This window comes from Nycticebus coucang, chromosome 13, assembly GCF_027406575.1.
Source record: "Nycticebus coucang isolate mNycCou1 chromosome 13, mNycCou1.pri, whole genome shotgun sequence".
NCBI lineage: Eukaryota > Metazoa > Chordata > Mammalia > Primates > Lorisidae > Nycticebus > Nycticebus coucang.
The window spans coordinates 21,726,039-21,745,329 of record NC_069792.1 but is presented as its reverse complement, the minus strand read 5'-3'; the positions used below and the strand labels follow the sequence as shown (position 1 = coordinate 21,745,329).

General features: G+C 40.7%; 1 protein-coding gene across 6 annotated transcripts in view; it reads left to right on the top strand.

Moving 5' to 3' along the window:
* The window catches only part of EYA1 (EYA transcriptional coactivator and phosphatase 1), a 330,700-nt gene that overhangs the window by 247,338 nt on the left and 64,071 nt on the right, over nt 1-19,291 (top strand). For all 6 annotated transcript variants that reach the window (XM_053559176.1, XM_053559175.1, XM_053559177.1 and 3 more), the window contains 2 exons: nt 9,526-9,665; nt 10,995-11,078. In XM_053559176.1, coding sequence (XP_053415151.1) covers nt 9,526-9,665; nt 10,995-11,078 — 224 coding nt within the window. The remainder of the gene's footprint in view (nt 1-9,525; nt 9,666-10,994; nt 11,079-19,291) is intronic.

Sequence of the window (19,291 nt, the reverse complement as noted above, 5' to 3'; positions counted from 1 at the left end):
GCTGTTTTCTCCAACACTCCCCTTTGTCATGAAAAGTGAGCATGAACCTTTATTTATTTATTTATTTTTGCTAATTGGTCTCCTTAATGTTTGTGTTTTTAATGTGTAGCCCAACACAATTCTTATTCTTCCAGTGTGCAACAAAGAGAAAAAAAGGTTGGACACCTCATTCAGATGTTTTAAGATGTAGTCCAAGCTGATGTTACCATCTTCACAGATTAACAGAGACAGAGGCATAAGCATCTTCTAAGAAAATAAACAGGGAAGTGCATTTAGCTCTCTAGAAAAACTTAAGAACCAAAATGTTAAAACTGCGGTAGTGTCTCTTGAATCAGAATGCCACCAATCCCACTTCTCTTCCCTTGTAGGAAGGGAAAGGTGCCCAATGATGGGACAGAGTGAAATTCAGCAATGTTGGAGGTTGCTGTCCATTGTCAGTGAGAGATGGCTTTAATTAATGATCACTAGAAAAACCAACAATGTAAGAAAAAACCATTCATTCCCAAAACCCCAGTAGTGAAGGGTGGTAGGAACAGATTAGATCCAGTGCTGAGATGAGATGACTTCAAATTGATTTGTTTCAAGATTGCCTAAAAAAAGTAGCAAGATCTTTAAAGAGAAGTTTTCCAACACTGTTCCCCTTTTATCAGAACAAAAAGCAAGTTAGCTGAATGCATGTGTGCCCATATGTGCATTTTCTGTCCTGAGCATTCAGTTTCGATGGTACTGCGTTCAGTCACGTGAGAATTCATGCATGAAGTTTAGCCCGCCACTGGAATCTCTTTAGAGCTTTGAGAAGAGCAGTAATTTGGGTTTCAATTTGAGGCTCTCTGACAATAGAGGCTGAATCTAGGTGACCCTCCCCCAGCTGCCTCACAGGTGAGGAGAACCCAGCTTACCCAGTGCTGTCTAAGGATTAGAGGTGGGCCTCTTAGAAATACTTGTCAGATTCAGCTCTTAGAGGTCATTTTGAGTCAGGGGAAGTCGCAGGGTCCAGTGTGAAAGGCCGGCGTGCCCTTTGTCCCTTCCTCTTCTCACCTGGACTTCCTAGTTTCCCTGTGTAGTGAACAGCATGGCGTGACAGTGGTAAGCTTTTTGAGTGTTTCTTTTCTCAGAAACAGCTCCTTACCTGGTATCGCTGGTGTGCTTGCCTACTTATGTAATAGTTATTGTGTCCTCCAGATTCAGGTGACTCAGTAAACCTGTGTCCCCAGTGTCCCAGACCCAGGCAGTGCCTGTCTCACACCAGTTCACTAGAGTTGGTGCCTGCACCTGGCCATGACATTTGCGATGAAAAGAAAAAATCACTCAAGATGCCTGTGTCTCGTGCCTGTATCAACCTAAAGGAAATCTGTCCTGTATTTCTGTGTGCCCCTGTGACAACAGAATGGAATGGATGCAACAGAGGTTTGCACACGGTGGTCCAGAAAGCCTAAAATATTCACTGTTTCATCACAGGAAAAAGGTACTGACCCCTTCTCTAGTCTTTAGGAACAAAAAAAAGGGGGGGGAATAAGGAGAGGGAAAACTGAAATTAAATAGGGTGGGCAAGTTGGTTTCTGTCCCATCAGTTAATTTCACTGCCTCTGCCAGTGCAGCTGGTTGAAAGAAGTTCTGGGTAATTTTGATTCTATTTGGTTTTCACCTTGTCCATCCCTGGAGTAAGAGGCAATCCTTGTTTACCTTAAAGTCATAAAACTCAGTCTCACAGGAAAGTTTTTCCCACCATAGGAGAACTATTAATAATTTAACCATAAGCAGAGATGTCCCCAGTGGCTGTGTCTGACTCCCTCAGGGATAATGTCCTTTCCTCCTTATATCAGAGTTCACCCTCTCCGCATTCCTTCTTTCAGTCTTCCTGATTTTTGCCTTGCTATATCATCTGTTAAGATGACTTTTGCTTATTACCTATATTGATTTTTGAGCGTTTTAGAGACCAGGGTGCCTCTGTGTCAATTGCTGTCTGGTGCAGGCTTCACGCTCACTTGTATGTTATGCATTAAGGCTTGAATCTCCCAACAGGACCGTGTGTTTAGGGAAATCACATGCTCTGTTCTTTCTGAGTTCCTCATAGCCACAAATGGAATGTAATTATTGATTAGCACGTGTTATGGTCACTAAATTCAAATAATCTTTCTAAAGATTTCACAAGCAAGATTTTATTTCATTTTAAGCTAGAGCATCTTAGCGGACAGATTCAGATCATAGCTCTCCTGGCCTCAATCCAATGTCATTGCACATGTGGTGAGAACTTCCTCTTGGCTACGAGTTCAATTACTTAATTCTGTTTAGGGAGAATAGCCTTTCACCTCACTTGGACTTAGATTGAGTAAGGAGGGCCCCCGTCCCCCCCAAGCACAGAGAGGGCTGCCTGCAGGAACCTGTTTGTACTTCCTTTACAACCACTACTGGCGTAGATGGTCCCGGGGGTATAAAGTTAGGTTAGAAACCCCCTGCTACCCTTAGAACAAATGTGAATGCTTATCCCTAAATCTTCAAGGAGCCAACCAGGACTTCATGCCGGGCAGCAAGACTCCATAAAAATAAAAAGCCGCTGTGAAGGGAAGCATTATTTAAAGAAATATCAGGCTGGGGAAAGTAGCTGCAGAGGGTAGGCCGCTGGTCCCATATGCTGGAGGTAGCGGGTTCAAACCTAGCCCAGCCAAATAAATGCTAATAATAAACAGAAAAAAAAAAAAGAAGAAAAAGGATTCAAATGATTTTATGTAAATCAATAAAAGAGTGTTAAAAATCAGCCAAGAATCTGGTAAGTTCACAGAAGGAAATACAATTTTTAAGCAAATATATACAGGCAACTCAAATAGATGCAAATTAAAATCCTGACCTACTATCGTACACCTGATGAAGAGCTGTGACTAACTTCAAAATGATGACAACCAGTATGTATAAGTTTATGGTAAAACGGGCAGAATTTAAATTAATATAGGGCAGTATGTACTTCTGGAAGCAAAGAGATAAGATGTTGAGGAAGGCATGAGAAATAAAACTGGATGAGGTGTTTGGGCTAGATATCGCAGAGGTAAACCCTGATGGTTTTTGAGGATTGGAGCTGCCTAAGGTATTTTATATAGGTTAGTCCCCTTCATCTCTCTTCTTCACCTCCACCTCTCTGAAGGTGACTGACCTATTTAAGAGAGAAAAACCAAGAACTGATCATCAAGAGGATTTGGTAAGTGTTGTCCATCCATAAATAGTCAAATTCAAAACCTAAGTAATCTAGAGGGTGTTCTCAATTTCAAAAACAGGCTGAGAATTGAAGGAATGCAAGTAACTTACCCAAGGCTGGAGTAGGAGTTACCAGCTCACGGGGGAAAAGAACGGAGAGGAACTAGGGGGAACCTTTTGAGTCCCAGTTATTTTTCTTTGTAATATTAAAGAATTTATAGAAATCTTGTGAATATTTATGAATGTAGAATTTAAATGATCTCACGTAGATTTTAATATTTATGAGCAAACATGTAAACATTAACTTTTAAATGGGCTTTTAAGGTAATTACAGCTATTTCTCATTTATAAATATTTTGACTAGCTAGTATAAATAATTGAATAGACTTCATAGCTTTAATAGAGTAAGAGCTAAACTGGGGAAATACTCATTCTTTCCATTGTCGTTGGCTTTTTAATGTCTACCTTGCACTCCGGATGCTCACTGTGCTTTCAGAATATAAACATGAACCCCACTAGATTCTGATCTCCCGGAGGAGTGGTGGATATTGGCTCAGAATAGTTTGGTCAAATTATATATTATCCGCTGCAGATATAAATAATTGGAAAAATTGCATAACCCTGTAATAGAAACAAGGGCACATAATTACTATAGAAGAGAGGGACCAAATTTTAGAGAATTTACAAAGATATCGACGCTTTCTCTGCAGAGGCAAGTAGGAATTTCACAGACAGCAGGGGAGACAGTTGAGAAAATCAAAAAAAGACAAAAACAGCATGTGTGAAGTCATGAAATGCTTTTAGAGACCTGAGATGATTACATTTGTCTATCTGAAGTAGACTATGAAGAGAGAGTAGAGAGGAGGTTGTTGAAGAGTAAGTCAGTGGGCCGCTCTTTTTCCCAAGGTAGTTGACAGCACTGGATGGTGGTGCCATCCACGGTTCCACCCCCTTTACATGCATGCTGATTTTATTTTATCCCATTTATTCCCATTCTACAGATGGTAAAACTGAGTTATGCATGGGATAAATAAGTAGCAAAGCACTACTACAAATCAGTAGCACTGCTACTGGCAGTACAGTAATAATTCAAACTATGGCAGTTGACTCTGTAGCTCAGTGACCTTAAATCTAGACTGTCCTCTTTGTTCCATACTAGGAGTCTGGAGCGTGGAAGGGTTTTAAAACTCTTCATCAGGGTGGTGCAGAAGATAGTTAAAAGACTGAGGGTAGCCATCCTGGAAATAGCCTATTGTAAGAATAAAGCAAGAGATGATGGGAGCCTGAACTTAGACAAAAAGTATTTAGAATAAAAACGACAGAACTTAGTCTCCATTTAATAGAGCCAGTAAGGAGTTTCTGGATTGGAAAACTAGATGGATAAGTACTGTTACCATTCAAACACGTTCACTAATAGGGAGGATTCAAACACGTTCACTAATAGGGAGGATTCATTTTAGGACAAATTTACTTGTGATGTCCATGAAATATTCAGGTAGCAAAGTCTAGCAAACAGTGGGATTCTCAGCTCAAGAGATCAGGAGATAAAGCTTTAAAATCATCAGCCTATGGGTTATCATTGAAATCCTTCTTGAAGATACTGCTGACCACCGGGAGCCTATAATGGCAAAAACTCTATTGCACTGCCACTCAGAATATAATCCACCAACTGGCTGTCTGTCCATCCCCTGTTTATTTCAAGTCCAGGATAAGAGAAGGGATTTGCTTCAGACTGTAATCAGCTGTGTTATTAAGCACAGTGCCTTCTTTAGCTAACTTTTTTTCCTAATGTTAACAAGACTTTTCAATGAAGGAAATGTTGTATTGCTTAACATCCTGATGCAAGCGTCATATCAGCACTTGAGTATTGCTGATGGAGACGACGCCAACATTGAAGCTTTGGGCACAAGAAGAGCGCACCAAAGAGACTGAGAAGGGATAGTGTAAGAAAGGGAAGTGGAGGTGAGTGGTCAGATAGCCACTGAGAGGGCAGATAAGACTGAAGACTAAGAGATAATTACTGGATTTGGCCACTGTAGGGTTGTCGGTAACATTTGAAGTTTTACCCCTATCCCACTTACTCTTCTACCCTCTTGAATCCATACAATGGCCGTGTATGCCAAGTATCTCTTAGACTCTAAAGTACTCTTGGGTTCATGTTCATTTTCCCTCTCTGTCTTGGCTGGTCTAAAGGTATTGATCATTCCTTCCTGGTGTGCTCTTTCCTCTGCAGTAGGCTGACCTTGGTCATCATCTTCACACCCCACCCATCTTTCTCTGCCCATCCCTTCTCCACACACTGTGTTTTTTAAATTACACTCATTTCTTTAATTATATGTGATGTCAACTTCCGAACCTAAACCAGTGCATGTTCCTTTTTTTTTTTTTGAGACAGAATCTCAGTCCTTCTTTGTGGAGTCCTGTGGCATCATAACTCACAATAACCTCAAACTCTTGGCCTTAAGAGGTCCTCTTGTCTCAGCCTCCAGAGTAGCTAGGACGATAGGCGTGCACCACAACACCAGGCTAGTTTTTCTATTTTTGGTAGTGACAGGGTCTCACTCTTGCTTGGGCTGGTCTCGAACTTGTGAGCTCAAGCACTCCACCTGCTTCAGCCTCCCCGGAGTGCTAGGATTAGAGGTGGGAGCCACCACTTTCAGCCACATACTCCTTTCTTGCGCTTCAGAGTGGTCTAGCAGTCTTTACTTGGATGCCTGCAGTGTCTTCAAATTCAGTATGTCCAAAACCGAATATGAATTCTCACCTGTGCTCTTCCCCAATAATCTGTTCTTCGCCCTAAGTCCCAGACCTTGAATTATAGGCCACACACAGTTGTTAGACTACTAACATGGGCGTCATCCTTGACTTCTCCTTACTTCCTTATCCTATTAGTGATTGATTTCACCTTCTAATGACATTTCAGATCTCTCTAGCCCCACTACCTGTGTCTGAGCCAGCATCATCCCTCACCAGGGTTCCCAAATTATCCATCTGACACCCTGCCTCAGTCTTGACTCCACTCCAGTACCTGCAGCCTGGCTCTGGGACCACCACTCCCTTGAATTCTTCACCTCCCACTTCAGTGCTCCTCTTCTATAGATTCAGGTTAGGTTGAATTTTTTGACATACTTCCTCTCTCTGTTTTGACACACGCTGTGCCCCTGCCTAAAGTACATTTGTTTCCCTTCTTCACTGGCTTGTGTGTCCTTGTCTTCAGGAAGGTTCTATGACCCAAGAATTTGAGTTCTACCTTTCTCATGTCATGAACTTTTCCACTTTGGCTTATAATCTCTCTTACTCCCTTTTTTTCTTTTTGTCTGGGAGTCAGATCCGTCCTCTGAATTTTAAGCTCCAAGAAGGCAGGAACCACATCTGTTTGGTACATCATTATAGTTCACATTCCTAGTACAGCGTCTACAATAGTGTGAACATGACATCAAGTCAACTTTTGTTAAACAAAACGAGGTTTTCATGGTATGTTCACATCTGATATCTCAGGAGGGGTAAAGTTGAACAATTTTGAGAGGATTTTACTGAAATAAGAGCTGTCATTGGATTAGAAGATTAAATTATTTGAGCTGTGTTGCACTAGTATAAGGAAGGAGAGGTTAGAGTCAAGCAATCCTGATAAGAGTGCGTGCATTTCATGCCACCTCACAGAACAAATGGAAGAGCTTTTTGTTAAAGAAAAAATATTAGCTTGCATCATTTTTAATTCCATTTTCCTTTCTAATAAGTGGAGGCCTATAAGGTAGGGGTGGGGGTGTATTTTGATATTTAAAGGTATCAAGTTCTACCTGGAAAAACTTTAGATAATATAATTTCACTTTTTTTTTCCTGTATGCTTTGCTCAGTGAACTTATTTTCTTTTGGGAGAGGCTTACAGAAGTGAGTAATTCATTTAATTACCATTTGTCCGGTTCCCAAACAAAACAAAATGAAAAAAACAGGAATATATTTTAAAAGACTAATTGAATTTTTAAAGCAGAGATAAAGCAAACACCCAGAAATAAAGGAATGGGCAATCAATTCTGGGAAATGTAGACTAAGAAAACCGAGGTAAGAAAAACTACCTTGAGAGCAAAATTAACTCTTAACTATTTGGAAGGCGAGTCGAAAGATGGAATATGATAAGAGGCATGGTCAGATCTCTTAGCTTCTCCTGAAATGTGAACTTCTTTTTTTTTTTTTTTTTTTTTTTTTTTGTAGAGACAGAGTCTCACTTTATGGCCCTCGGTAGAGTGCCGTGGCCTCACACAGCTCACAGCAACCTCCAACTCCTGGGCTTAAGCGATTCTCTTGCCTCAGCCTCCCGGGCAGCTGGGACTACAGGTGCCCGCCACAATGCCCGGCTATTTTTTGGTTGCAATTTGGCCGGGGCCGGGTTTGAACCCGCCACCCTCGGTATATGGGGCCGGCGCCTTACCAACTGAGCCACAGGCGCCGCCCGAAATGTGAACTTCTAAAAGCTGCAGAGCTTCTGGGTCAAGATAGACTTTGTGGTAAAGTATTTGAAGTGCAGGTAGAATTAGATGACAACTGTTCATGTTGCAAGATGACTGCTCAGTTTTGAAACATTAAAGAGATTGGTGTGTGCTCTGTCTCAGATGGTGACTGTCCAAATTCTCTGTGGAGATAAACATTGTAGAATATTTTTAAAAAGGAAGGCCAAGACGTCTCCTTCAAACAACAGTTTTGAGTCCACTTGACGACTTAAAAAATACTCATTCAGAGTTCCTTATTCTCTTTATAACATGGAAGAGAGATACTTAGTTTGGAACATCTTAAGGAGGATAAACCATAGTCATCTTCCTCTATAATAAAAAGAATATTAATGTAGATTTAAAGAATGATTACACTGTGACTAGCCAGTATTGTATTTTAAGAGTTCGGTGAGATGAGTTGGGTTAAAATGCATCTGAAATAACTAAATGAACTGATTCATTGAGTGGAGGTTTTGGGGATTTCTGGCTGTAATTAGCTAAGAGGCTTTTTAGGTCTCACAGTGGCTTCTGGGTATGAAAATCACATGACCAGTTTATATCAGGAAATTTGCCCTCTTGATTGTTATGGTCATGTAAAAGTCCCATCTGTAAGTAAGAGGAATCTGTTTAGATTTTAAGATTAAACAGGGTGTAGAGTTTTTCATGTGATCTAGAATTTGCTGTCAGACTCTTTTTCCCATCTACGCTGACTGAAGGCTTTGGAGAAGCACTTGAGCTTGTAGGTGATACTGATACCACACAGTTTGAGATGTGGACAGCCTTGAGGTAGAGGCGAGGCTGATGGTATGTTAATAAAGGCTACCAGACCTTCATAGTTGGTAGACTTCTCCATAGTTTTCCAGTAGGTGAAATATGTCAGCAATGCCAGTGAGAATATTCATCCTTCATCTTAGATTGAAAGACTCCAACCTATATCCCATAGAGAAATCTGGCAAAGAATTTAGGGGAAAGCCAACACACTGGACATCTAGAATATGGAGGAAGCAGAGATGATCTGATGTTAGGTACTGGATAAACCCAGGAAAAACCTTATCTAAAAGGTGAGAGTGGATGGTTTTTCTTTTCCTTCTGGACCCAGGATATGAATCTCCCCTAGCTGCACAACCACTGCCCAGCTCTTCTATTGAGGGTGTTCTTTATTCTGTGGTTTCTGTATCATTATCTCAGTGGCTTCTGTGAGTTGCCCAGATGACTAATTTTAATGTGCTGCTTGGTATCGGGTGGATGTTTGGTTCAAAGAGACTAGAACACAGGAAGAGCCTAGGACGGCTGCGGGGCAGGGTGTGGGCACCGTCCACGTATCTCCTCTCTTTATCTTGTCTCTCTTTTGCTCTCATAAAATGACAGAGCAAATGGGAATTTAAAATTTTCAGAGAAAAATTTGCCTGATGACTCGGTGTTCTCTGTTCCAGAGCTGGTTTTTCTTTTGAACTCTTTCCATTAATCAGAAGCCTTTCTGTAGCTGGGAGGGCCGCTGCTGAGGCAAACGTGTGAACCTCTCAGCATGAACAGGTTCTGTTAGCCGGGTCAATGAGAGACCCCACGGGGTGGGCTGAGGTCTGCCATGGAGGAAACTCCAGGAAACTTAGTGCAATGTGTTGTGTCTCACCTTCAATTAAATTTTAATTGTTCCTGATCACACTTTCTTTCAAAACAAATCTTGGAATCAGATATCTCATAAATTATTTACCAATGCAAGTAAAAGATAACATAGGATTTAAGCAGAACAAAGTTTGATTTACTCTCCAAACTTACCCTATGTATTAACACAAGGTTAATCTTAGTACCACAGTGAAGGAACCAAAAAATAAAAGTCCTTCCTATATTCCTGCAGAGTACAGTACGATCCACAGCCCATCAACACCCATTAAAGATACAGATTCTGATCGATTACGTCGAGGTTCAGATGGGAAATCACGTGGTCGGGGCCGAAGAAACAACAATCCTTCCCCTCCCCCGGATTCTGATCTTGAGGTATGTCATTGCCAACACCCAAGCAGATGTCTTTATAACTAACTGGTGGCTTTGTGTGCCTGCTATGTAAACAATGATTGAGGTATCCTGATGCTTTCATTTTTATATTAACAATAAACAAAGCCATTTCTTCTCTCTTCCCTATTAACTATAAGTTAAACAATTATGTATTTCTGGTTTTTTCTTCCATAACAACTCTACGGTAAAACTATCTTGAAAGAAATTAAGTAAATTGTACAATTTTGCTTGAACAAAGTTCTGAGGTGCTCCTCTGTATCGTTGCTATTTCAATTAAGTGTCATTCTAAAAATGCTTAATAAAATCCACTTTGAAATTAAAGACATGCTTGTGTGTATTGAGAAAGGAAAACCTGGAATGTTCTAAACTGAAATGGTAATCACCTTCTGAGACATGTTTTGGTGGAGTTCAAAAGCAGGGGGGGATTAAGTAAGAACTTAAAAGGTAGTAGATTTCATAGTCTTGAATCCACTGCAATTAAGTGTCTGCTTTTTGCCAAAGTGAAATCTGATGGTGGAAAACATGATTATTTTGGCTGAAAAGATGAAATTTTTCCAGCAGAATCTATGCATATGAGTACGTACTGGTGTGAGAGGGAATGGGAAGAAAAACAGGCTTGGGAGGCTTTTTGTGGTACCCAAAAGACCTTTTTGAAATTAATTCCTTCAAGTCTAATTCTAAATACCCCAAGAGTATGTCAAAGAGAATGAGTGATATGTCTGCTTAAGTTGTTAAATGTCTATAACCTGAAGACTTAAATAACCTGGCAAGAATAACGTATATCCCAACGCTTTGATAAGAACCCAAACAGGTAACACACGGTAAATAGATTGCGTACAGTTTTAGTTGTTGTGTTTTTAATACTTGGCTTAGTGAAAGTAAAACATAAGATTAATTATTTTAACACTTCTTAATGAACAGAGATCAAGAATACAGAAAAGAGACAAGGATTTTTAATCACTTGCTTCTATCTCAGAAGTTATTAACAGATTAGGTAGAGTTCATTTTTCATCTTTTCAGAACTGAGATTGAGATTCTTTCACAGAAGTGCAAAGGATACATATATATTATTATTACCTCTTTTCTATATTTATTTTAATGCTATAAATATACTTATCGTTACCTCATTTGAAGCTGTATCTGGAGAAAAGCTAAAAGATGCTTTTAGAACAGTTGCGTTTTTTTCTTATAAATAGTGAATTCAGATTTTTCATTTGTCTCTCATTTCAAGATGACTTTTGCATGTTGCAAACGGAATAACAGTTTTCTCAACTAAGGCAAAGACGCATTAATTTGGTTCTTCCTTTGCAGAGAGTGTTCATCTGGGACTTGGATGAGACGATCATTGTTTTCCATTCCTTGCTTACTGGGTCCTACGCCAACAGATATGGGAGGGTGAGTACTGAGAAGCATCAGTTTTCAATTTCTTTGCTGTAACTATGCCTAGAATTTATTTATAACTGAGATACGTATGCTGTCATTACAAATTTGACCAGGTATTCTTTCAATAAATATTTACTTAAGTAAATATATACTGAGTGCCAGCCACAAACATGCAGTCTAGAGATGAGAGTGGGGGGATCTAGCTTTACGGTCCAGCTTTCCTCATTATGTTAAAGATACACCTAATAAAAAAAAAAAAAAACAGGCTAAAAAATTGCACATTTGAAAAAACAAATATATTCAGCCATTTTAATTTCTGTTCAGAGATAAGGTATCCATAGAACACACCATGCTCTTACCTTTAAGCAAATTGTCTATGAGAAGAAGACAGTTAACAAAATGCAGGCTATAAAAAACAATGCCATGGAAATCACAGTGAAAAAAAGTCTCTACTATATAAGTAGCACATAGAAAGGGTTCAGTAAATAACAGCTGTGGGGCTTTTTGTATTATTTCTTCGATCAATACCATCATTCCGTATGTCTACAAAAACTGCTATTTAAAAACTAATTGAAGATTAACATATGTAATTAATAGGCAGAACCTTGAAGATCTTCTTAACGGGAGCCATTGAAATATCCCCACAACTAACTCCCAGGGAAAAAGAGAGATGCCTGAAACTTACACAGAGTGTTGAAAACAGTTGGCACTTCAGAAAGCAGTATTTGAAAACCATCCAGAATGTCAAGTCCTTAAAAGCTGTCACTAAGGGCCATACTGATGCAAAAGAGAGTTGCCATGCATAGTGCCTACCCACCATTGAGAGCGGCTGTCTTACAGGAAGGAGGCAGACAGCTCCTGACCTCCCAGCTTTGGCCATAAAATTATTGGTTTATGTATGGAATTCACACCTACGACTGAAACCCCCAGCTGTTTATAAATTTTCATTCAGGTTCTCAACAATCTCTAAACAAAACGCTTTCTGAATAATGCATTAGCAATACCATACCATAAATTTAATTTTGTCATGTGTCCACCATTAGTATTTTGAGCATCATCAAATGTTTGCTTAGTTCTCCCATTTTAGAGCATGTGATAAAAAAAGTTATTCTATTTCCAAATGCCAAATGTATATGTTCTTTAAAATATGGATTGGTTCAGTTATTTAAATGATAAGTTGATGGGGCTGGGGGAGAACTTCTAAAGCCAGTTTTTTGAGAAAGTTCTGAACATGACTCTGGGCCTACAGTCATTGTGTGATGACCTGGAGATGAACATAGTCTTCCTCTGCTCTAAGTAGAGAAAATGGCACATGCAGAATCAGGAAAGGATTTGATGTTTGAGGGACAAAGAGTCCAGTGTGCCCAAGCTTAGTGATGGAGATAGAAAGTCAACGGAGATGAAAGGGGCTCCAGGGGGCCTCCCAGCCATGGTCAGGATAATTATCTCATTGCATAGGCCATGGCAAGTCACTGGAGGACTTCAAGGGAGGAAGTGAGACGATCTGATTTACACTGTTAAACGACTTTAGCTACATAGAGTTAGTGGCCAGGGAAGACAAACAGGGCTCCAGATAGGAGGTGTCAGTGATCTGATGCACTTGTAGTAATGACAGAACTGATCGAATCCTAGATTACATGGCAGGTAGAGAAGAGGATTTAGAAAGGATCTGCAGGTATTGAGGCTTTAGCCAGTAAGAGAGAAGTAAAAGATGATTTCCACATTTCTGTGTTGAGCAACTGAGAGAATAGTCATATATTTGTTGAAATAGGGAAGAAGATAATTTGGAGGGAAAATAAGAAGTTTGGTATTGGACAAGTTTGAGATGCTTATGAGACACCTATTTAGACCAGAAAAGAAGGCAGCTGGAAGGTAAGCCCTGAGTCCTGAGGGACTAATCAGGGCTGGAGACATCAGACTGAGGGACGGCAGTGTACGGTTTAGGGTTAGGAGCTCCTCATTCAGCTTGATTTCTTCCTAAACATGTATTGTGCTACACACTTGTGGTCGGTCAGCCTGTGGTCTTGTTGCCCAGAGGTGTTTGTCCTGGCCGGGTGGGGTGGGGTTTTTTGTTTATTTGTTTGTTTGCTTGTTTTATTTTTTTGAGGTACAGTCTTGCTCTGTTGCCTGGGCTTGAGTGCAGTGGCTTTTGAAGATGCACTGCTGAGGATGTTGAATCATAGCTTGAGCATGCAAGAAAGCTTACTTAAATGTTCTCATCATCAGAGAACTTGGGGGTTGAGCAGAATTTGCCCTTACCGTGATAATCAAGCTTTATAAAAGTGTGGTTCAACAAGAATTCTCCCAAGCAAGAATAATAACCAAGCTGAGCAGAATGTCTTGCATCCTTTTTGTTCCCCCTGGGTGCTGAGGAAAAGAGTTTTGCAGGAGTTCAGTGGCAAGACTTCTTTCCTAGAGCACAGATTGAGTGGTGCGCCTGAGCGTTGTGGAGGGGAGCATGTGTCTCGGCCTTCCTCTGCGTGCACGCAGAGAAGTGAATGCCTGACAATGTGATTGCTGTTCTGTCTCTGAGGAAACCAGACACCTGAGAAGTGGCTTAGCCACAGTAGCTTAGGCAACTCAATGAGTGGCCCATTCAGTAAGGGGATACAGGATCTGGTTGATATAATGCAAAATTAGGGCATGTTACAGCAACATGTGCAAAGAAAGGTTTGAGAATGTCCCACCTTTCATGTAATCCTAGCTGTGGGAAGAAGGCATGTTGGGTGCTATAAGGAAGTCTTGTTTTATAACAAAGGTGATGGGACAAAAAGAGGGTGCCAGGTACTGTATAGCTTTGACTGTGGAAGAGAAAAGAAACATGTTAGCAGGAAAATGAAGTCTAAATGTGTTATTAGAAATTGGGACATTTTTATAATATCTGTGTCATAAATTCCAAAGGCCCAGCACAGTATCCTCCTAATGGTGACAACCAATGGTAAGAAAAGCATGTGTCATGTGTTGAGCTAGAGCTGTGCTTTGGGTATTTGTTTTGTAACACACCAGGCTTCTAGGAGGATATCAGTTGTCCTAGTAAGCTCAGATAAACCAAACCTCTCTAGTGGGCGTTTCTTTGAAAGCAGAATGCGTGGCCCATCACCACACTGCAGTGGGCCTGTGAAGGTTGGTGCTCATATTGGGTTTTAGGAGACAACATTAAACTCTAAGACCTTGAGGGAGGGCCCTCTTCCATGGGTTGCTGAAGATGCTAACTCTTAGCCTGGCACCATACCAGCCCCACACCCAGTATGCTGGTTGGATTATAAAGGATCTGGTTACTTAATAGTATGATCTCTCTTTTGGAACCTCTAGACCAGAGGTTAGCAAACTTTTTCTATAAAGCATCAGATAGTAAATGTTTTAGGCTTTGTGAGCCATATGCCTGTCATAACTGCTTAGCTCTGGCCAATATGTAAATGAATAAATGTGGCTGTGGTCCACTAAAATTTGATTTATAGTTACCAAATTTGAATTTTATATAATCTTCATGTCTTATGAAATGCTGTCATTCTTTTTATTTTTAAAAATCCAAACCAGGGGTTGACAGACCATACCCCAGACATCAAATCTGGTTCATGGTCTACTTCTATAGGGCCTTTAAGCTAAGAATATTGTTTACATTTTTAAATGGTTATTTAAAAAAAAAAGAACGTGTGTCAGAGACTGTATATGGCCTGCAAAAAGCCTGAAATCGTTTCCATCCCTGCAGAGAGAAAGGCTGCCCACATCTGCCCTACGTCCTGCTCTGAGCTTTGCACTGGTTCATCTCACTCCTGCCTTTGGGTACCAGGACAGTTCAATGACAGCTACGCTTTGCCCCAACTAGACTGTGCTTACAATGTAGGCAGTGGGTATTTGCAGCTGGGACCCTAAGGAAACACAGGCCTGCATGTCAATTTGTTAGGGTAGGACAAATGCCTGTAACAAGGAGACACAGAGTGTAATGGTTCAAGCACAATAGGAATGTGTATTGTTCTTAATTAGCAGTCTAGAGCAAATATTCCAGGTTGCTTGGTTTAGACCAGGTTTGGCGGCCATCTTCACCATGTAGCTTGGAAGCTTCTGGGATTATTTTTACCAGCAGACTGGCCACAGGGAGAAACTCCTATGGAGCAGCATTCCTGGGGGGCTCTGTGGCTGAGATGCCCATCCATGGGATGCTGGGAAGTGTGGCCTCGCTGTGTGCCCAGGAGAATACAGAGAATGGGTTTCAGTGAAAATAGGCAGCCACTTGCAGCGCCAGTTCTCAACTCCTTGACCGCTGAGTGAAACCCAAAGCATACTTCAACCCTCCTGGTGGCTCCAGCCACCCGGCAGAGCTGGGCCCTCAGGCTTCTTGAGTAATGACACCCACTCGGTTCCCAAAGGGCATTCCCTTGCTTTTGTTCTCGTCTTTGTATATCAAGATCAAATTAGATCAAATTTGGGTACTGTGGAATGACATAGAGTCCAAACTTTTAAAACAAATAGAAACACAATTTTTTTTGGACATCAGGCGTTTCCAGCTGAAGGCGCCTCCCTCAGCTCTTTGCTACCATCCTGAAGGTTGCGGCTCTTTCCTTCAGCCACCAGCCTCTCCCTCCTCACTGCCAGGAGGGTGCAGTTCAGATGTCTGCTCTCGCTGTGTTGTTGACCTCAGCCTTGATATTCTCACTCAAGAATGTGACAGGGGAGGCTGGGAGCACACTGGGATCACCACAGCTGCTTAGCCCCTGCGCGGCCCTCCTTGGCTTTGTGGCCTTGGGAAACGCACCTTCCATCTTTGAATGTCACTTGTTCTGTCTTAATTTGCCCACCTATAAACTGGAAGCAGTCATAGGACTGTTAGCACCTAGAAAAATGTTCGTAAGCACTCCATAAATAAGAATTATTCTCGCTTATGTTAGGGGTTCCGAGGAGGGAATGGGAAAGCATGCAATTTTGTTGTTCAGGTGGCAGAGAGGGAGAGGAGGGAAAAAACATTCTAAGCAGCCAAAATCATACACATGAAGGGTAGGTATCTCTAAAGTGTATTTAGGGGATTAGACTCAGAGAAGATGAGTAGCAGAAAATGTGTTGCCTTGGTAATGAAAATATTGCACCTTAGTTCAACTGTCACAGCCTCCACTGTTACCTTACATTTATTATCCAATGGGTTCTTTCTTTTCACCAATAAGAAAACTCTAGCTGAGAAAAATTCAATCATTCATCCAGGGGAGGACGCCTGTCAGTTGGCAGCAGCAGTCTTCCAGCTGTCCATTGCCCTCAGCAGAGGGTTGAAGAGGCCCCAACTGCCTGGGTTTTGTGCTGCAGGTGCAGGGGTGCCACGGACAGTGTTTCAACAGTGCAGAGGTGTGAAGAAGCGTAAACTGGGGATGATTAGTCTGGTGGCACAGTGGCAAATGGAATTCTTGTGCTGTCCTCGTGGTAGTAAATAATAAAGGCTATACAGTGGCTGTCACCATAGAAAGGAGAGAGACAGGAGAGTGGTCGCAGTGACATTCAAACAGGCCCTTTGACTGGATTTAGCCGTTTCGCCTTTCCCTTGGCACCGCGCGGGCCCCTGCTTGCAGAGGCCAAGTTGGCCAGGGCCACGCTGGCCTGTTCTCCTTCCTCCCACTTTGTGCCGCTTCTTGGCAGTCGTCCCATGTTTGGGATTCGTGGGTTTTCTCCACAATGCAAATTAACCTTTGGAATGGTGAAGTTCTTTCTCTTATTCTCTACTCGGGTATTACTTTCATGCTGTTGAAAGGGAGCCTCTTAAGTAAGGAGAAAATGAGTGCAGTCGAGTGTCACATATCTAATCAGTAAAAATGTCCTGATTAGCCCCACCACAAGTTTGGCTTTTTTTTTTCTAAATCCATTCAGGTGGTAGTTCACCCATAATTTATTTTTCATGTGTATACATCTCTCATGGTAATCCAGATTATTTATTAATCAGCATCAGAATTCTACCCAGCTCCCAAAACTTGATATTTTATGTCAGCTGCTCAGTGATAGGGCCTTAAAACTTGGGGGGGGAAGTTAATATTCCATTGATGGTACTGATACCTTTAGATAGGAGGCAGGACAACAGTAGAACTCTTGGGTATCAGAGGTTGTGCATACTGTTTGGATAACATTTTTGGTAATTTTTTTTAAAGAAATAACATTTCAGCATGTATAGTTTTTTCTTTTTTCAGAAAGGGAGCTAATTTGCAAAGCTTAACCTTAATCCCCTGTGAACAGCCAGCATGGGGCTTTAAAAATAAACTCCTCCTGCATTCAGAGTGCCCATTCCTGTTTTTCGGCTTCTTTTTCCCCAAAACAAAAGATCCTGAATGGAGAGAATTTTTAAATGACATTCAGGCCCTGTTTGTGGTTGTAATATTAGCATTCTAAGTAAGGAGTTGTTTAAGGGGCCCCAAATGGGTATTTTTCTTTCATTTGATTAATTTTGCCTAGAGATTTGCCCTTGATTTGAGCATACTTAACGAGATTTTCATATGGAACAACAAATCCTCATAAACCTGCTCACACTGTTATTATCACACCTCACTGGGCCACTACAACTCTCAGTAATTGCTCGCCAGTGGAGGCTTAGCTGCCCATGCAGGATTAGCACAGGTAGGATTTAGGAATCTTCTTATCTTTTATTGCACAAATTCAAAATATAAGTACCATATCCTGAGAAACTAGTCATACTTTCTGAAATAGTGGAACCACCATCTAGTTATTCTGGTAGTTCCTTCTAGCCTAAGATTAATTATTTAAATGATAATTTCTTAAACATAATAAATTCTGCTTTGTGATGCAAAATAAAACAGCAGTTACTGAGAGGTTGTGTAGATTTTGATCTCACAGATGGAACAGGAGACACATTAAACAGAGATACAGAGGACATGTATCATATATTTTAAACTCATTGAAAGTAATAATAGGATAATTTTTAATATTAATAATAACAATACTAATATTTTTTGGGTTTTTGTAAGAATACAATAGATTCTTTTTAGAGCCCAGTTACTAATTTAAAAAGTACTGTGCAGCTACTTAAAACTGGAACAATTACTTAGATATTAAGATCGTTCTCAAATGTCTGAACTTAAGGAATTCAAATTAGAAAGTTTATATTGCCTAATGTGTTTGCTTCCTTTATTTTACTGTTGTTTTTTTTTGTTTTGTTTTGTTTTGGTTTTTTTTTGGCTTTTCTATTTAGAAAAATGAGATGGTAAAAGGAAAGGAATAGCAAAGCAAAATGTGCATGTAAATGGCAACCAGAGCTAAATTAAAAATAGGAACAATAGGATCTCTTTACTGGTGTATATATAAGCAATAAAGAGGAACTGCTTCCTCATTAATGTTTTGGTGCTATTTTTAGTGGTTTTTACAATGAATCTGACATGACTTATTCTTTGAGGCTACACAAGATCTGATATAATATTTGGTATTTGTGGCAATGTTAAATCAACACTAAAAATATCAATGCATCTTTTAAAACATAGTTACATAAAAGGTAGAGCTATTTTCACAGTTATGCTGGGTTTCAAACAGTGCCTGTCCCCTAAAACCTCGGCGTTTCAGGCAGCTGCCTAGGTCTTGAGTTCTTGGCATGCTCTTTGTTAAAAAATGACCAGATAACTCAAAATAAGGCAAGCATGGAACAAAGTTTATTGAGGAAGAAAAGGGTAGATTTATAGAGTAAAAGCAAGATGTAGGCTTACAGAGCAAGATACATTCACCATAGGCAGCAAATGGGCCTCCATTACCAGGGTAAGCAGGCAAAGAGGCCAAGGTTATAGCCCACAGTTCTCTTTTATACCTCCTGGGCCAGGCCTACCTCATGGTTCAGCGGTCACCTTGGAACCAGAGTCTTACTGTAGCACATGTGGACCTCCCATGAGCCTCTCAGAGCCCATTGTGGGGTATGGACCATAATGTAAATTTAAGCTAATGGCTTGATTAGTCTAAGGCTGTTCTAGGTAACCTTCAAGACTCTATTGTACCTGTTGTTAGGCTCTACACTAAGCTCTGATTGGTCGATTGGTAGGATGTCCCCTCCTCTACAGGCGTGAGCAGTCACTTGGAACAAAATTAAGGTGGGTAGCAAGGGCTTTGCCCCGGTCCTCCTTCCCCAGGAGACCTAGTCCTACCTGCCTAACAGTTAGATAAATAGTTACATTTAAGGTTTCTAGAGAAATGAGAAGAGAGATTCTGTTTCTGTTATCAGCAAAATATCCTGAATCCCATTCTAGAAGCCCAAAGAG